The sequence below is a fragment of the Styela clava genome, chromosome 3 (genome assembly GCF_964204865.1).
Source record: "Styela clava chromosome 3, kaStyClav1.hap1.2, whole genome shotgun sequence".
NCBI lineage: Eukaryota > Metazoa > Chordata > Ascidiacea > Stolidobranchia > Styelidae > Styela > Styela clava.
In genome coordinates, this window is record NC_135252.1 from 24,641,971 (window position 1) to 24,657,647 (window position 15,677).

Below are 15,677 nucleotides of genomic sequence, written 5' to 3' on the forward strand. Positions count from 1 at the left end.
TAACGAAGAAGGAAAGTCAGTATGATGGATTAATAATTTAACGGACCTTCGCCTGGTAATCAGTTCAGATATATCCAGCTCACGTGAATTATCTGGTTATCTGTTTCGGCATGTGGAGAAAATCAAGTTCCCGAGCCCTTAACTCAAAAAATGGTAGCTATGAAACCATCCGACACAAGCTGAAAATAGGTGAATTTTGATGAATTGAAAATGACCGGACCCTGTTACTGGTTACAATGGGAGTGTTTCAGTTGGCTTTGCATTCAAAATTTTATCGTCCGGCAGCCCCGGTATGATGCTTATTTATATAGTTTATTTTTTCCAACCAGTAAAAAATATTGCACACAAATTACGAGAAAATGATATTTCAAGTTTTACTAGGGAGTTTACACTTGGGATACACGGGAAACCAAAACTGGTTATCGAGCAGTGGTTTGAACATTTGACTGATTTATCTTGGTACTACTTACTTTTGGTGTGTTTACGTATGGTTCACTGCATCGCGATTATTGGCTGATTACTCGATTACTTCTTGTTATGGTTAACTGTCTAGAGCTTTAATCTGTCTTTAGATCTGTTCTCATAAGCTTTTTAATGGTGCTATAGTCATTGGATATGAATAATCTATTTCTTAAGTTTCTTACATTGGGATAATCTGTTCTGACAAAGCCTCATTTAAATGTAAGTGAATTGGTATATTCTTGCTTTGTATTGTGCCTGATTGTCTGTGCTCATTTTAATATTCATCTTTATTGTTTGTCAGGTCACTTTGTCTTACTGATATCTGGATTAAATCACTTTGGGAGAAATCTATTCGTTTCATTTCGGGATATTAGTTAAAGAGACATAGTAGGCAAGGGTGATTTGTCAATGGGCAGAAATCCAAACTAGTGACATTTAATGATACTGCACCTACACCTACAAACTGGATTCTGAATCAAGCAGCTCTTCTTCAACCTTTCGAGGATTCAGCAATACATCAAAGCAAGAATGCCAACTAACAATGGCAGAATATTTTCAAGGTCAGAATTTCAAACAACTCAAGAGTAAGTTTCCGGTACTCAAAGTAAATTTGGAAAGAATTTTAACACGATTTGAGCACTCTCTGGAAGGAAGAGATCTCTCGTAATCCAGCGAACCTTAGGCGACTAGCTCACGAAATTTCTCTCTTCTGCCGACGTATGGAAGATCTTGGGTTAAAACAGGATGCAAACTCGGTTATTTCTGTCAATAGAGCATTAGAGTGTCTAGATGCAGACACTGCACTGCGATATAATAGTTCCAGCAAAGGTAATTATAACTTGGAATCTATAACGAATTTTCTGAGATCTGAAGCTACAGCGTTGGAAATATCTGGTAACTTTATATAACTTTATCAGTCAAACCGAGAATATGAGGTTTCGACCGAGACAAAACCAGTCGCCAAGATCTAATTTCAATACGGTTAATCATGCTACAGACGAGAATGATAACATGGGTTCAGTTCAGCCACGTCAAAGGACAGTCACTTGTATTTTTGGATGTGGAATTAAGCACCGCCTTATAGACTGCAACAAATATCAAAACCTATCAATTCCTGAAAGAAAAAGCTTTATAGCAGATGATCGAAGATGTTTTATATGTCTAGGAACTCACTTTGCAAGAAATTGTGCAAGAACAACAGCCGATAGCTGTGTAAATTGTAACCAAAGACAGCATCATTGGTCATTATGTACCGGAAAAGTACAGGGAAATTACAATACAATGAGAAATTCTGGTATGAACGACTCGAATTTGGAAAGTCAACATATTCACTCTAATGCAGCAGTATTCAACCAATCTCAGATGCATTCAAGACAATTGAGCGCTTTTAATTTGGATTATTCTCCATTACTTGTTGCAGAAGTGCAGGCGAGTGACAAAACATGGATCAAGGCAAATTTCTTTCTTGATGGTGGCAGTAACCATTCTTTGGTAAGACGTAATTTTGTAAAATCATTGAAACAAAAGGCAATAGGTCATGGAACAATTCGGTTTGATGTCGCAGGAGGAGCCATTCATGAAGAACCTTCTGAAGATTATAATTTAAAAATTAGACCTCTTTCACGAGACCAGATATTTGATATCAGAGTTACGGCTGTGAGAAAACCTTGTCACGATGTTACACCAATTCCGCCATCTATTTTTAAACAGTTTAAATATCTTAGAGGAATTCAGGATAAAATACCAGTTGGGCAAAAAACAGTCGATGTTCTTGTTGGTAGAGATTATGCACCTTTAATTCAAACAATGCATTCATTACGTTCGCCAATTGATCCCGATAATCATCCTTCAGCAGCTTTCACATCTCTTGGATGCTATCTATATGGAGGCATTATTCAAGCACCGCAACGATCTTTCAATCATGTAGCAAATATTAATAGTTTTTCATCATTAGAAAATGAAGAGTTGCGCAAGTTTTTCCATGGTGAAGTTCTTGGAGTGCAACCCACAACTTTGTGTGTTTGTTCTAACTCAGAAATTGCAGAATCAGCATTTATCAAACATGTAAAAGCGACAACCAATATTGGTGCTGATGGCCGAGTTTGTGTCAAAATGCCATGGAAACCTGGTTTCCCAGAAAAATTGCACAACAATTTTGAGAAGGCGTATGAACAAATGAAAAAACGGGAACAAGAATTGTATAGAAAAGGAAAAACGGAAGAGTATAATATGGAGATTAAAAATCTGCTTCAGCGAGGCGTAGTACGACGACTAACACCGGTTGAAACGAAAACGGCTAAAGTTGAAAATGCATGGTACCTCAATCATCGTATCGTAGAACGTCCGGATAAAACCTCAACAAAATTAAGAATAGTATTTGATTCTGCGTGTCCTTTTAAGGGCACATGTCTCAATGATGGTTTAGAGAAAGGCCCCAGCTTTGCGAATTCTTTGTTCAGATGTTTCATGGCATGGCGAGCTGATAGTGTGGCTATTGCTGGTGATATATCGAAAATGTTTAATCAAATTCAAATGGCAGAAGTCGATCAGAAATTTCATCGTTTCCTTTGGCGCTATGGTGATTCATCAGTGCAACCAACAATCTTTCAATGGCTTCGGGTTATGTTCGGAGATAAATCTAGTCCTGACTTGGCATGCTTTACTATTAAATTTTTAGCCGATAAATTTCGAAAAGATCATCCTCTTGGAGCTGTTGTATTGGACAAAGATACATACATTGATGACGTCAGTCATTCTGTTTCGAATCACATTCTTGCAAACAAGGTTATCAATGATGTTGATCAAATACCTATTCGTGGAAAATTCTCTATAAAGATTTGGAACTCAAACCATCCTGAAGTAGATCAAAATCCTGGTGAAAAAGTTGTTGATGTACTTGGTCATTCCTGGAATAAAACTGATGACAGTTTCAGTTCAAAATTCAAAGACATTTCTTTCATGCAAACAGGATTTTCTAAAAGAAAAGCTTTAGCATGTGTAATGAAATTGTGGGACCCTCTGGGTTATTTACTTCCAGTCACAATGCAGTATAGAATAGATCTTCAAAAGATCTGGGCAGATGGATTTAGCTGGGACCAAACTTTGCCAGATGATGTGGTCAAATGCTGGTATAACAATGTTCAAGAAATGTCCAAGTTAGTTCAAGTTTCAACTCCAAGATGTCTGAAACCTGAAAACACAACTGGACCTCCTCAACTGCACGCATTTTCAGACGGTGGAGATTTAGCCTATGGCACTTGTGTGTTCCTACGGTGGCCTACAACAGGTGGAGTTAAGCTAACATTCGTTGCAGCAGAGGGATTTGTGGCGCCACTCAAACACAAAAGTACTCCAAGAAAGGAGCTAATGGGAGCAATAGGCGTGAGCAGATTGGTGCATGAAATAAGTAGAGCACTACCGTACAATATTGCATTCAAATATTTCTGGATAGACAGCAAAGTTGTTATTTATTGGTTGAACTCCCAATCTGAAAAATTCAAACCATTCGTTGCTTCAAGAGTACAAGAATTTCAAGATACACATAAGAATCTAACAAAAGAAGTCAAATTCATTCCAAGCCTTCATGAAGGACCTGAATTTCTAAGGCAACCAATGGAATATTGGCCGAATGATGATGACTTAAAATTAGATGAATTACGTCAAGAAATATTGGAAGAAAAACCACCAACTAAGTCAAAAGCATATCGCGGAAAAAGACAATTCAACGTCTTTAAAGCAGATTTGCCTTATCAAAATGATAATGATTTAGCGGATAATTTTTCTTCATGGCAAGACTTGCTAAGAGCGACAGCTTGGATAAAGGGTGCATTTCAGCAAAAATCATTTGTCAATTGGGAATTTAAACCTGCCGATGTCGTACAATACATAGAGAAAGCAAAATTGTGTATATTCAGAATTTGTCAAAAATCTATGATTGATGAATTTGGGAAGGCTGTCAAAACTCTATGGAAATTAGACTTGTTATTCGATTCTCACGGAATTCTTCGTATTGGTGGAAGACTGAATAGAACTGATTTATATATGGAAATGAAGCATCCAGTCGTGCTTCCGGGCAAACATTCCCTCGTTCGTCTTCTTGGAGTGTTCTATCATAAAAAGTTCTTACATCAAGGGTATCGAGTTATATTGGCAAATATGAAGAATGACGGTATTGTTCTTATTGGTGGAAGAATACTCTTAAAATCAATGTGTATATTTTGCAGGATTCGTCGTAGAAAGTTGCTACAGCAACGCATGGGAGAACTTCCTTCATTTCGAATGCAACCACAGATGGCACCATTCAATTCTGTAGCAATGGATTTTTTCGGATACTTGAAAGTAAAGCAATCTCGAAATGTAGTTATCAACGCGTCTGTTTTAATTATTACATGTGCAACCACTCGTTGTATTCATCTGGAACTGTGTCTGGCTCTGGATACTAATTCGTTCCTTCGGGCATGGAGACGATTTGTATCTATAAGGGGAATTCATCCTGCATTTGTATTTTCCGACGGAGGTACTACATTTCAAGCTAGTCAAGCGCCTATCAAGGAATGGATCGAGAAATGGAATTTTCAGTTGATTCAACATGAGATGGCAGAGAATCAAACGAAATTTGATTGGAAATATAATGTGCCTTACGCGTCACATGTGAATGGAGTAGTAGAATCGCTTATCAACTCGGTTCGCAAAGCACTCGATGCATCAGTGGTGAATTACAGCAGGGCTCTTATGACCTACGAAGAATAGACAACTGTTCTCAACGAAATTACTTATATCATCAATAGTCGACCACTTTTCCCAGATGGAAACCCTTTGGAATATAATTTTATTACTGGCAATACTCTTTTACATCCATATGCAGGTAGTCCCTCAAATTACACAAGAAGAGAGATTTAATCCACGAGACATGCTAAAAGTGGCGGAAAACAGAGTTGAGGTGTTCTGGAAAACATGGATGAAACACATACCGCCTCAGCTATTACTTTCTAACAAATGGTTTCAAACAAGACGCAATCTTCAAGTTGGAGATTACGTATTAATTCTTCAACCTGGATTTAAAGGCGGAAGTGCACCCAGAGGTTTATGGAAAAAAGCACTGGTTCACAACATTATGCCCAGTTCAGATGGCTTGGTGAGAAGTGTTACAATCAAAGACAGCGATGGGAATTTATACAATCGACCAATACATAAACTTTGTCTAATTGCGACCAAAGAAGAGCTACAGTGTGGGTTGAAAGACATCTAATCTCATATCAGTTACTCCGAGTCAACAATGTTCAATATTATCGTCTTTTTCATTGCATTCATAGACTGGGGGCGAGTGGTTTGAACATTTGACTGATTTATCTTGGTACTACTTACTTTTGGTGTGTTTACGTATGGTTGACTGCATCGCGATTATTGGCTGATTACTCGATTACTTCTTGTTATAGTTAACTGTCTAGAGCTTTAGTCTGTCTTTAGATCTGTTCTCATAAGCTTGTTAATGGTGCTATAGTCATTGGATATGAATAATCTATTTCTTAAGTTTCTTACATTGGGATAATCTGTTCTGACAAAGCCTCATTTAAATGTAAGTGAATTGGTATATTCTTGCTTTGTATTGTGCCTGATTGTCTGTGCTCATTTTAATATTCATCTTTATTGTTTGTCAGGTCACTTTGTCTTACTGATATCTGGATTAAATCACTTTGGGAGAAATCTATTCGTTTCATTTCGGGATATTAGTTAAAGAGACATAGTAGGCAAGGGTGATTTGTCAATGGGCAGAAATCCAAACTAAGCAGCGACACCCAAGGTTCTAATATCTAATTCAACAGATTGGGAATTCTAGAGTTTTAAAATTTCTAAAAATCACCATTACCAACTCTGGTCGGCTCAACTTTTATTTCTTCTTGGATTTCCTTAAATCATTGTTTGACTTTTCTTTGTATTTTCAATTACTGTTAGACTTAGTCACGGGTAGGGCTGGGCATTTCGAATCGAATAGTGAATTATTCGAATCGGTTTAGAGCAAAATTTCGAATCGTCACCACGTGTTTTTCTTCTGTGGTCTACTCTAGGACTCTAGGTGAATTTCTTAATTTTTTTTATTGAAGCCATATTTTATCAACGCAATTCTGACATATGACGCTTTTCTGTAGTGAGTTATTGATGAAAACATGTTTCTTATTCTGTGTGAACACTCAGCAATCTGCCTGAGAGATGTATTCTATATCTTCAGAAATTCATTTGTTCACAAGACTAATTACACTAAAATGTCGCATACAATGAAATATATCCTAAGTATTTGAGATTCGATTCGAAAAAAATATTCGATTCGATTCTGAAATCATCAGGTATTCAAAAATGCTCAGCTCTAGTCACGGGTGTCGCCGCTCGATAACCAGTGTTGGTTTCTCGCGACTCCTTTCATCCCGAATTATCCGTTTTTCCTTCTTTTTACATTCTGTATTCATTTAGTGCAGGATTTCCCAAACTGCAGTCCGCGGTCCCCTGAGGTTCCATGATGACTGTACAAGGCGTCCGCAACGATATAAAAGGAGTCTGATCAACATTAATGATTGATTTCAAGGAAACGCCATTGTACCTTTTTGGTTGAGCGAGAGAGAGAGAGAGATTTATTTCGTCAACCAGAAAAAAAAACAGTCATGATAATAAATAAATAATGGCTATAAAAAAATACACTTTTTTCGGTATAGAATGGAAGGAGCGATACAACCATGCGGTCATTGAAGTCAGCCTCCTCCAAGTTTACGCTGATGAGTTTACAGTAAAATATGACTATTAAAAATGGTTAAAGTTCACGAAACAAAGTTTGAAAAAACAAACAACAAGAAATGAACTAAGCAATTGTTCAGGATGTTAACATCTATAAATACAAATACACATGTTGAATGTACACCCAGCAATACGGATACAGACGATATATTCATTTTATATATTCATTGCTATCATTGAAAGCAAATAAAATTTTATAGCTTTTTGCAACAACCTGCATCTGTGAGGCAGCATTTTCAACTTTTACTAATATGATGACAAAACACAGGTCGAGACTGGCCGTAGAGACGGACCCAAGAGTTTGCTTGTCGCAAATTACTCCGAGAATTAATAAATTGTGCGGTGAAAAGAAATCTCATCGATCACATTAATGTGTCGTTTGTGTTGTAAATGAAACATTATCCTTCCTAGTAAGTTAGGCACACAAATTGATACGTCATATGGGGGTCCGTCAAAACTAAGATTCACAAATGGGGGTCAGTGGCCCAAAACGTTCGAGAAACTCTGGTTTAGTGTATTTCAAAGATGGTGAAAAATAAACTACCGACTACTACTGACCCTGTATTAACAAGTCAGGTCCCAATCGGTTCCACACTTGACGGCGCAAAACAATGTGCAAAACGTAAGCCATTATATATAAATGTAATGCTTGATGGGGAAATACATTCAATCTATTTAAAGAGCTTGTTTTTTTTTACTAACAATTTTTTGTCACTGTGTTATTTTTGCAAAGAAATTTAACTACAGCATCACCATTTTACGTCAACGAGTGTTTTTTATTACATATTTTTGTAGGAAAAGCACCGTTGTGACACACATACCATAACCATGCATTCTATCCTATCAAAGTGTATTTATTTATTCGGACCCACCGAGTGTTTATGTTACACAACTTTGACGCCCGAACGATACCCGTTCGTGTCTTTTTTTTGTTGCGGAAAAATCAAAATACACTGTGAGATTACTACTGCTAGGATGCTTTTTTGGTCTTCGTTTTCCTATATTCAAGCATCGCTCGCTCGCTTGTTTTGGTGTTTCTTTCTCGTACTTACTATTTTCTTTTATCACTCTTTTCATTTTTTTGCCACTCTGTTCTTTTATCTCTTTCGTCACTCCTGTCACTCTTTTCTTTATCTATCATTTTTGTCACTCCGTTTTTATCGCTTCGTCCCCCTTTTCTCTTCATTTGTCACTCCTGTCACTCTTTTCTTTATCTATCATTTTTATCACTCCGTTTTTTATCGCTTCGTCCCCCTTTTCTCTTCTTTTGTCACTCCTGTCACTCTTTTCTTTATCTATCATTTTTGTCACTTCGTTTTTTCATCGCTTCGTCTCCATTTCCTCTTCTTTTGTCACTCTTTTCTTTATCTATTCTATCGTTTTTGTCCCACTCGCCTCTTTGTCTGTCGCCTGCGTTTTCACATACGAACAGGCCCTCGTTGCAATATTCAACTCAAATCCACAACTTGAATTAATGATCCTAAGTGATTCAAGAGTCTTGTTGCACACTAACACAAATATATTTTTGTAACGTTTCGTCTGACCATATTTGGAGAGGGAGTGATCACTTTTTTGTGGCTTTGGGGCCAGGCCACTGAAATGGGGCCAGGCCACGGAGAAATTGGGGCCAGGCCACGGAGAAATTGGGGCCGGGCCACAGAGAAATTGAGGCCGGGCCACGGAGAAATCGGGGCCAGGCCAGGCCAGGCCATGGTGCTATGCAGTAATACGGAGCCACACTCAAATTCTGGTATGAAAAGTGGATTAGTCCTATTTTTTGTGTGTTCAACGGGTTAGTAATGATCTTGAAGGTACAGACAAACCTTATTAGTGAAAATAATACGCTTGAATCACATTTAACCGAGAATTTATTGCCTGGAAATACTGGATAGAAAATGGAGCCACAGACTTGAGCAGTTCAGTATTATGGAGCCACACTCAAATTCGTTTTGAGAAGTGGATTAGTCTTATTCTTTGTGTGTTTAACAGGTTAGTGATGATCTTGAAGGTACAGGCAAACCTAATTAGTGAAAAGAATACGCTTGAATCACATTTAACCGAGAATTTACTGCCTGGAAATACAGGATAGAAAATGGAGCCACAGACTAGAGCAGTTCAGTAATATAGAGCCACACTCAAATTCGTTTTGAGAAGTGGATTAGTCTTATTTTTTGTGTGTTTAACAGGTTAGTAATGATCTTGAAGGTACAGGCAAACCTTATTAGTGAAAAGAATACGCTTGAATCACATTTAACCGAGAATTTATTGCCTGGAAATACAGGATAGAAAATGGAGCCACAGACTAGAGCAGTTCAGTAATATGGAGCCACACTCAAATTCGTTTTTAGAAGTGGATTAGTCTTATTTTTTGTGTGTTTAACAGGTTAGTGATGATCTTGAAGGTACAGGCAAACTTAATTAGTGAAAAGAATACGCTTGAATCGCATTTAACCGAGAATTTATTGCCTGGAAATACAGGATAGAAAATGGAGCCACAGACTAGAGCAGTTCAGTAATATGGAGCCACACTCAAATTCGTTTTGAGAAGTGGATTAGTCTTATTTTTTGTGTGTTTAACAGGTTAGTGATGATCTTGAAGGTACAGACAAACCTTATTAGTGAAAAGAATATGCTTGAATCGCATTTTACCGAGAATTTATTGCCTTGAAATACAGGATAGAAAATGGAGCCACAGACTAGAGCAGTTCAGTAATATAGAGCCACACTCAAATTCGTTTTGAGAAGTGGATTAGTCTTATTTTTTGTGTGTTTAACAGGTTAGTAATGATCTTGAAGGTACAGGCAAACCTTATTAATGAAAAGAATACGCTTGAATCACATTTAACCGAGAATTTATTGCCTGGAAATACAGGATAGAAAATGGAGCCACAGACTAGAGCAGTTCAGTAATATGGAGCCACACTCAAATTCGTTTTTAGAAGTGGATTAGTCTTATTTTTTGTGTGTTTAACAGGTTAGTGATGATCTTGAAGGTACAGGCAAACCTAATTAGTGAAAAGAATACGCTTGAATCACATTTAACCGAGAATTTATTGCCTGGAAATACAGGATAGAAAATGGAGCCACAGACTAGAGCAGTTCAGTAATATGGAGCCACACTCAAATTCGTTTTGAGAAGTGGATTAGTCTTATTTTTTGTGTGCTTAACAGGTTAGTGATGATCTTGAAGGTACAGACAAACCTTATTAGTGAAAAGAATATGCTTGAATCGCATTTTACCGAGAATTTATTGCCTGGAAATACAGGATAGAAAATGGAGCCACAGACTTGAGCAGTTCAGTAATATGGAGCCACACTCAAATTCTGTTATGAGGTGTGGATTAGTCTTATTTTTTGTGTGTTTAACAGGTTAGTGATGATCTTGAAGGTACAGGCAAACCTTATTAGTGAAAAGAATTCGCTTGAATCACATTTAACCGAGGTTCATATATAGGTTATAATATATATAGGTTCATAGTTTGTATATTTGAAAATCTCGTAATTCTCTACTTTTTAAGTTTGTTTTTAATAAATAAAAATATAAGATATCCCCCGAAAATAAGCCCTAGTGTTATTTTTCGGAAGAAAATTGAAATGAGACCCAGTCTTATTCTTGGGGAAACATGGTATATCTGTATATGGAGCCATGCTTGATTTCTGTTATGGAGATGATTTTGTATTTTTTTTTTTCATGGTTTTCAACAGGTTAGTAAAGATCTTCAAGTTACAGGTAACCATAATAGTATGAAATCATGTTTGACTGTCTGAAAAGTAAATACTTTGAAATTTGTTGCCGGGAAGTGCAGTTTAAAAAGTGGATTCATACAGCGAGGTGATTCGGGGACGCAATGTCTGAATGTTGTCGGAAGTGGAATAGTCATAGTTTTTATTTCATATAACAGGTTTGTAATGATGGTTAAGTTACTTTACAACAATAGTACCATAAGATTTGTTTCACTTTTTGGGGAATTAATGTTTTTTGTTCAGTATATATGCTGATATGAGTAATGATCGCAGTGAAACAGATACTATACGATAACTGAGGAATGTATACAAGAATTAGGCTGTGAGAAGCTGGTATCATATCAATTTGATCATAGATTATGAATATGAAAGCTAATTTGTAGTTTACATTTACCAGGTTGGGAAAAATATTTCAAGCTTATCTTACTCAAACTATTTATAAGTAATACTCATATCAGACTATACATTTTAGCCTAATATTACAATGTATATTATTTATTAGATAACATTAGCTGGCGCACTGGATTTTTCATTTGAGACTGGTTTTGGGGGAAGCTTTGATTCACACTTTTATATTCGTTAGTCATTCAAATGGTTTGAGTGGAGATTTAAGTATATATTTGTTTTTGAGATTGTTCTGCAATGTTTTACGGTTGTGACAAAGCTAGAAATACTTATTAATATTCCTTATATTTTTATATCCAACTGAAGCATGCATAACATATTTGTATTATATTCTTGTGATGATTACTACTACATACATAATTGGATCTGCTTTCAGGGATTGTTTAAATTGATAATGAAAACAGGAATCAAGCGAAAAAGTTTTTCCGAGAAGAACTATATTCCGAACGAGATTCCACTACAAAGATTAAATACTAAAATAGATGGAATAGTATGATGGTAAGATTTGGTATTATTTGCCTTGATCACATCATTGTAACAATAACTGTACAGATGAGACCTGAATACAATCTCCATGGTTATATTTTTTTGTTCCAGTCAAGATTGTGTCTAATAGTCGAGTCTGAATTTTGTACATTTGTTTTCCTAAAATAACATTTGCAAGTTCTTTCACAATTTTTCTTGACTATTTGCTATTTTTATGCTGTATTTGGAAAAATTTCATTGTCAAGAGATGTTCTCGCAAGATGTTTTTTGCAAATGGTGTTCCCTATTAAGCACTCTTTTTTTTATAAAAGTGTAAGATGTGAATTTTTTGCCACTATTGGTTTCATTTTTAAATATCGCCTCAATCACTAAGCATTGTAAAGAAATACATGTAATGCCTAATATGTATTAATTGTATCACATGATAAAAAATTGTTCAGTATGGCTTTAACAAATAACATAATCTCAGGTGCTCACGTCGTAACGACATGCAAACAGTTGTCGCAGTTTCCATGTTATTGATTTTGCTTCTCCAAAACATCGCGTACATAAAACAATAGAATGACGTGGAATTGGCAAGTGTGGTATTATGATTGCTCGAAGATTTATTCAGATTCTACGTACCTCAATGTGAGTTTGACGTATTGTTTGTACTGAGCTTTATAGCAGGACATGCAACAATAAGTAAAAACAGAATAGAATATAAAAATTGGCCCATTCCATTTGTTTCCTAACTTAATGAGTTTTTGATAATGAAGTGATCTGCGATGTATACAAATCAGGGATGGACCAAGCAGTCTTTAGTCCAGGGGTTCTCAACCTGGGGTTCGCGAAAAGATTTCAGGGGGTACTTGGATGGCAGTCGAGTTTTTGCGTGTTGCTGTTTTTAATATCCTTTATTACTACCAGAGGAAAATGCGTGCCGATTGTAACTGGATGCCAATTGAAACATAGATTTTCCCTGATCTTGCGTTGTTGTGATTGTGACGTAAACAATGTGAAATTCACAGAAAATACAGCGTGCTGCGAGCACTGGAGAAAGTGATATCCTTATTGAAACTTGAAAGGGATTTCAAGAATTTATTAGTTAGGGCAATATTAGTAACAGGGAAATTAAATTTAGTTTTATCTGGTCAATAAATTGTTGTTTCAACAAATTGTTAATCGATATATCACAACTTTGTTCGGTGTCACATTACTGGGGGTTCACGTTGATTGTTTCGTGCCTGGGGGGGGGGGGGGGTATTTTGCAGAAAAAAGGTTGAGAACCCCTGGTCTAGTCGAATAAACACCATGTTTTATTGAATCTTCGTTAGATTTGGATTGAATAGTTGACAATGATAAAAATGATGTAATAATTCTATATGAAACCTACATACTTCCTTCTGTTAGATAAATTTCATCCCATATTGTTGCTAACAACCGTGCCATAAAACCCCACTCCCTAATATCACTACCATTTAATTTTACGTTTTACCTGTATTCTCAAAATGGTGTGCAGGATTAAAAAGTATTTATTGGTGAAATAGGTATTTTGATTCCCAGTACTGTAAAATAATAAACCACTCAAGTCATCAAGAATTTTAGCATAATTTTTTTGTTTTATAGCTTGGAGAGAAGAAATTATATCATGGTGTCTGCTATGATGACAACAATACGGACTCTATATAATTTTGGTTTTATATTGTGTAGGAGATACTCAACCTTACCAGTGTGGTTGCTAAAAACAAATTTGAAAAAATACCAAATTGAATTTTGCGAATTTTCCCTTGAATCTCTAAACCAGTTCCAGTCAAAAGAGTCTTACAATTTCCTTGCTTATGATTATCTAATATGCGTTTGTACTACTGTTACTTTTCCGATATATCTATGATGACTTATATTGAAAAAACAGTCTTATGATTGAACATTTATCCCTGATATTCATTACGCTGAATATAATTGAAGTAATTATCGGTAATAGGAAAGTCTTAAGATGCTAAAAAAAAGGACTCCCTCGGAGATGAATCTTATTTTAAAAAAGAGTATGTTGGAATCCTGCCAATCTGGTGTTTGCAATTTTTTTTTGCATATTTTTCAATAAATGAAACAGTTTTATCAACTGGTATGCATGGATCTTGTTTTCTGTTAGGGATAATGTATAACTGAGAAGAGTAGTCTTTTTGCATGTTGAGTATTGGGATACTAGTGGTTGTGATAGCGTATACCAGCTACCGATATGTTGTGCCTGCAATTTGTATTACAAATCTAAAACATCTTAGCGTGTAAACCCCTGTCAATTGCCTATGCAATACAGGTAGAACTACACAATTTATCAGTACGGACTTCATTTAATAATAGCATTTGAGTCACTGGTGGAATTATTCCATGATCTATTAACCATGTATTGTATGAAAATAATTAAATAACACATATTCGCTAAAAAAAATTAACAATCACAAAAAGGTATGCAACAAGCAATAAATATAACTTATTTCACTGAGTTTTTTTTAACATATAGGCACCAGTTCACGCTACAGTAAAAAGACAATGAATGCGGGGAGGAATATAAATGTATATGTACGGTGACCAGTAGAAACACTACAATAATGTATCGCTCGCAATATACCCCCTCACATAAGTAATACATTGGGTGAGCGAACACGTACTACTTCTTTTATCAATACCTTTCCATCTGAAATATGTAGGCTTCAAACTTTACTTGAGGTTTTGTTTGCTTTCCCGATTCTATAATCAGTTACTTTATCATTTGTTTTTATCTATTATTTTCTATTCTATTGCTGATTATGGAGTCGGTACATTTGTAATGAGTAAGTGTTCGAATACAGCATTTTCCCTGGTTGTAACATACGATACGGTTCAATTGTACAAGTACCGGTACGGTACCGTACATGTCTTAACATTACCAGTTTCCACATCACTTATAAACAAAAATATAACTAAACAAATACGGATGTCTTAACATTACCATTGCGCTGGCCTGGCCCCGAATATTCTGAGGCCTGGCCCCATTTTCTCCGTGGCCTGGCCCCATTTTCTCTGTGGCCTGGCCCCATTTTCTCTGTGGCCTGGCCCCATTTTCTCCGTGGCCTGGCCCCTTTTGTGTGGCCTGGCTCCAAAGCCACAAAAAAGTTATCACCCCTGTTGCATATTTGAACAATCAGTGTAAAATTATGGCAGTCACGCATGTTAAATAATCAAAAAAATCGGCGAATTCTTGATCAGATAACAGCAGGTGACCGAAATGAAAGTCATTGATGAGATCTCTCTCTTTGTTTTATATTTAACAATTGAAGTCCAAACTAAACAATGGTGTTTTGTGTTTTTAGTTATGTTTCTGTTATTAGCATATCTGGCCATGCATGATCCAATTCTAAGAAAAAAATATTAGGTAGCCTACAAGAATTGATTAAAACAATGAATAAAAGATTTGTATTTGGTCTAAACTTCCTTAATATTCATCCCATGTAGCTCATGTGTCCCGAAGAGATGAATATAATGAGATTCCTTGTTCTTTCGATAAATGTGGTCATGAAATAGTTTTTCAATGCCAATGACACTAAAATCTTTAAGAGAATGTCCCGGTTGACTGAAATTGGAGCCAACAGCCAGATCTTTGTTTTGGGTTTTTATACTTCTAATATGTTTAGTTATTCCTATTTTGAAAAAGTTAGGAAATATTATCACACAAATATCCTAAATATTGATTCCTAACGTAAAAATATAAACAAGAGAGCGATGCTCAAATATATGGACACGGATACCAAAGAGAAGCAGTATTCTACCTTATCTTTCAC

General features: G+C 36.1%; 1 protein-coding gene and 1 long non-coding RNA gene across 3 annotated transcripts; both read left to right on the forward strand.

Moving 5' to 3' along the window:
* Window positions 1-1,392: 1,392 nt before the first annotated feature.
* On the forward strand, window positions 1,393-5,211 carry LOC144420931 (uncharacterized). The gene has a single exon (XM_078110785.1). It carries the CDS (start codon window positions 1,393-1,395, stop codon window positions 5,209-5,211), a length of 3,819 nt encoding a protein of 1,272 aa, XP_077966911.1.
* Window positions 5,212-8,796: 3,585 nt separating this feature from the next.
* Window positions 8,797-13,977, forward strand: LOC144421093 (uncharacterized). Of its 2 annotated transcripts, none has more exons than XR_013474952.1 (5): window positions 8,797-8,995; window positions 10,951-11,147; window positions 11,771-11,892; window positions 12,350-12,510; window positions 13,489-13,977. It is a non-coding gene; the product is annotated as an uncharacterized LOC144421093 (long non-coding RNA). The 2 variants fall into 2 exon arrangements; XR_013474951.1 differs by lacking the exon at window positions 8,797-8,995 and adding an exon at window positions 10,433-10,579.
* The last annotated feature ends 1,700 nt before the right edge of the window (window positions 13,978-15,677 follow it).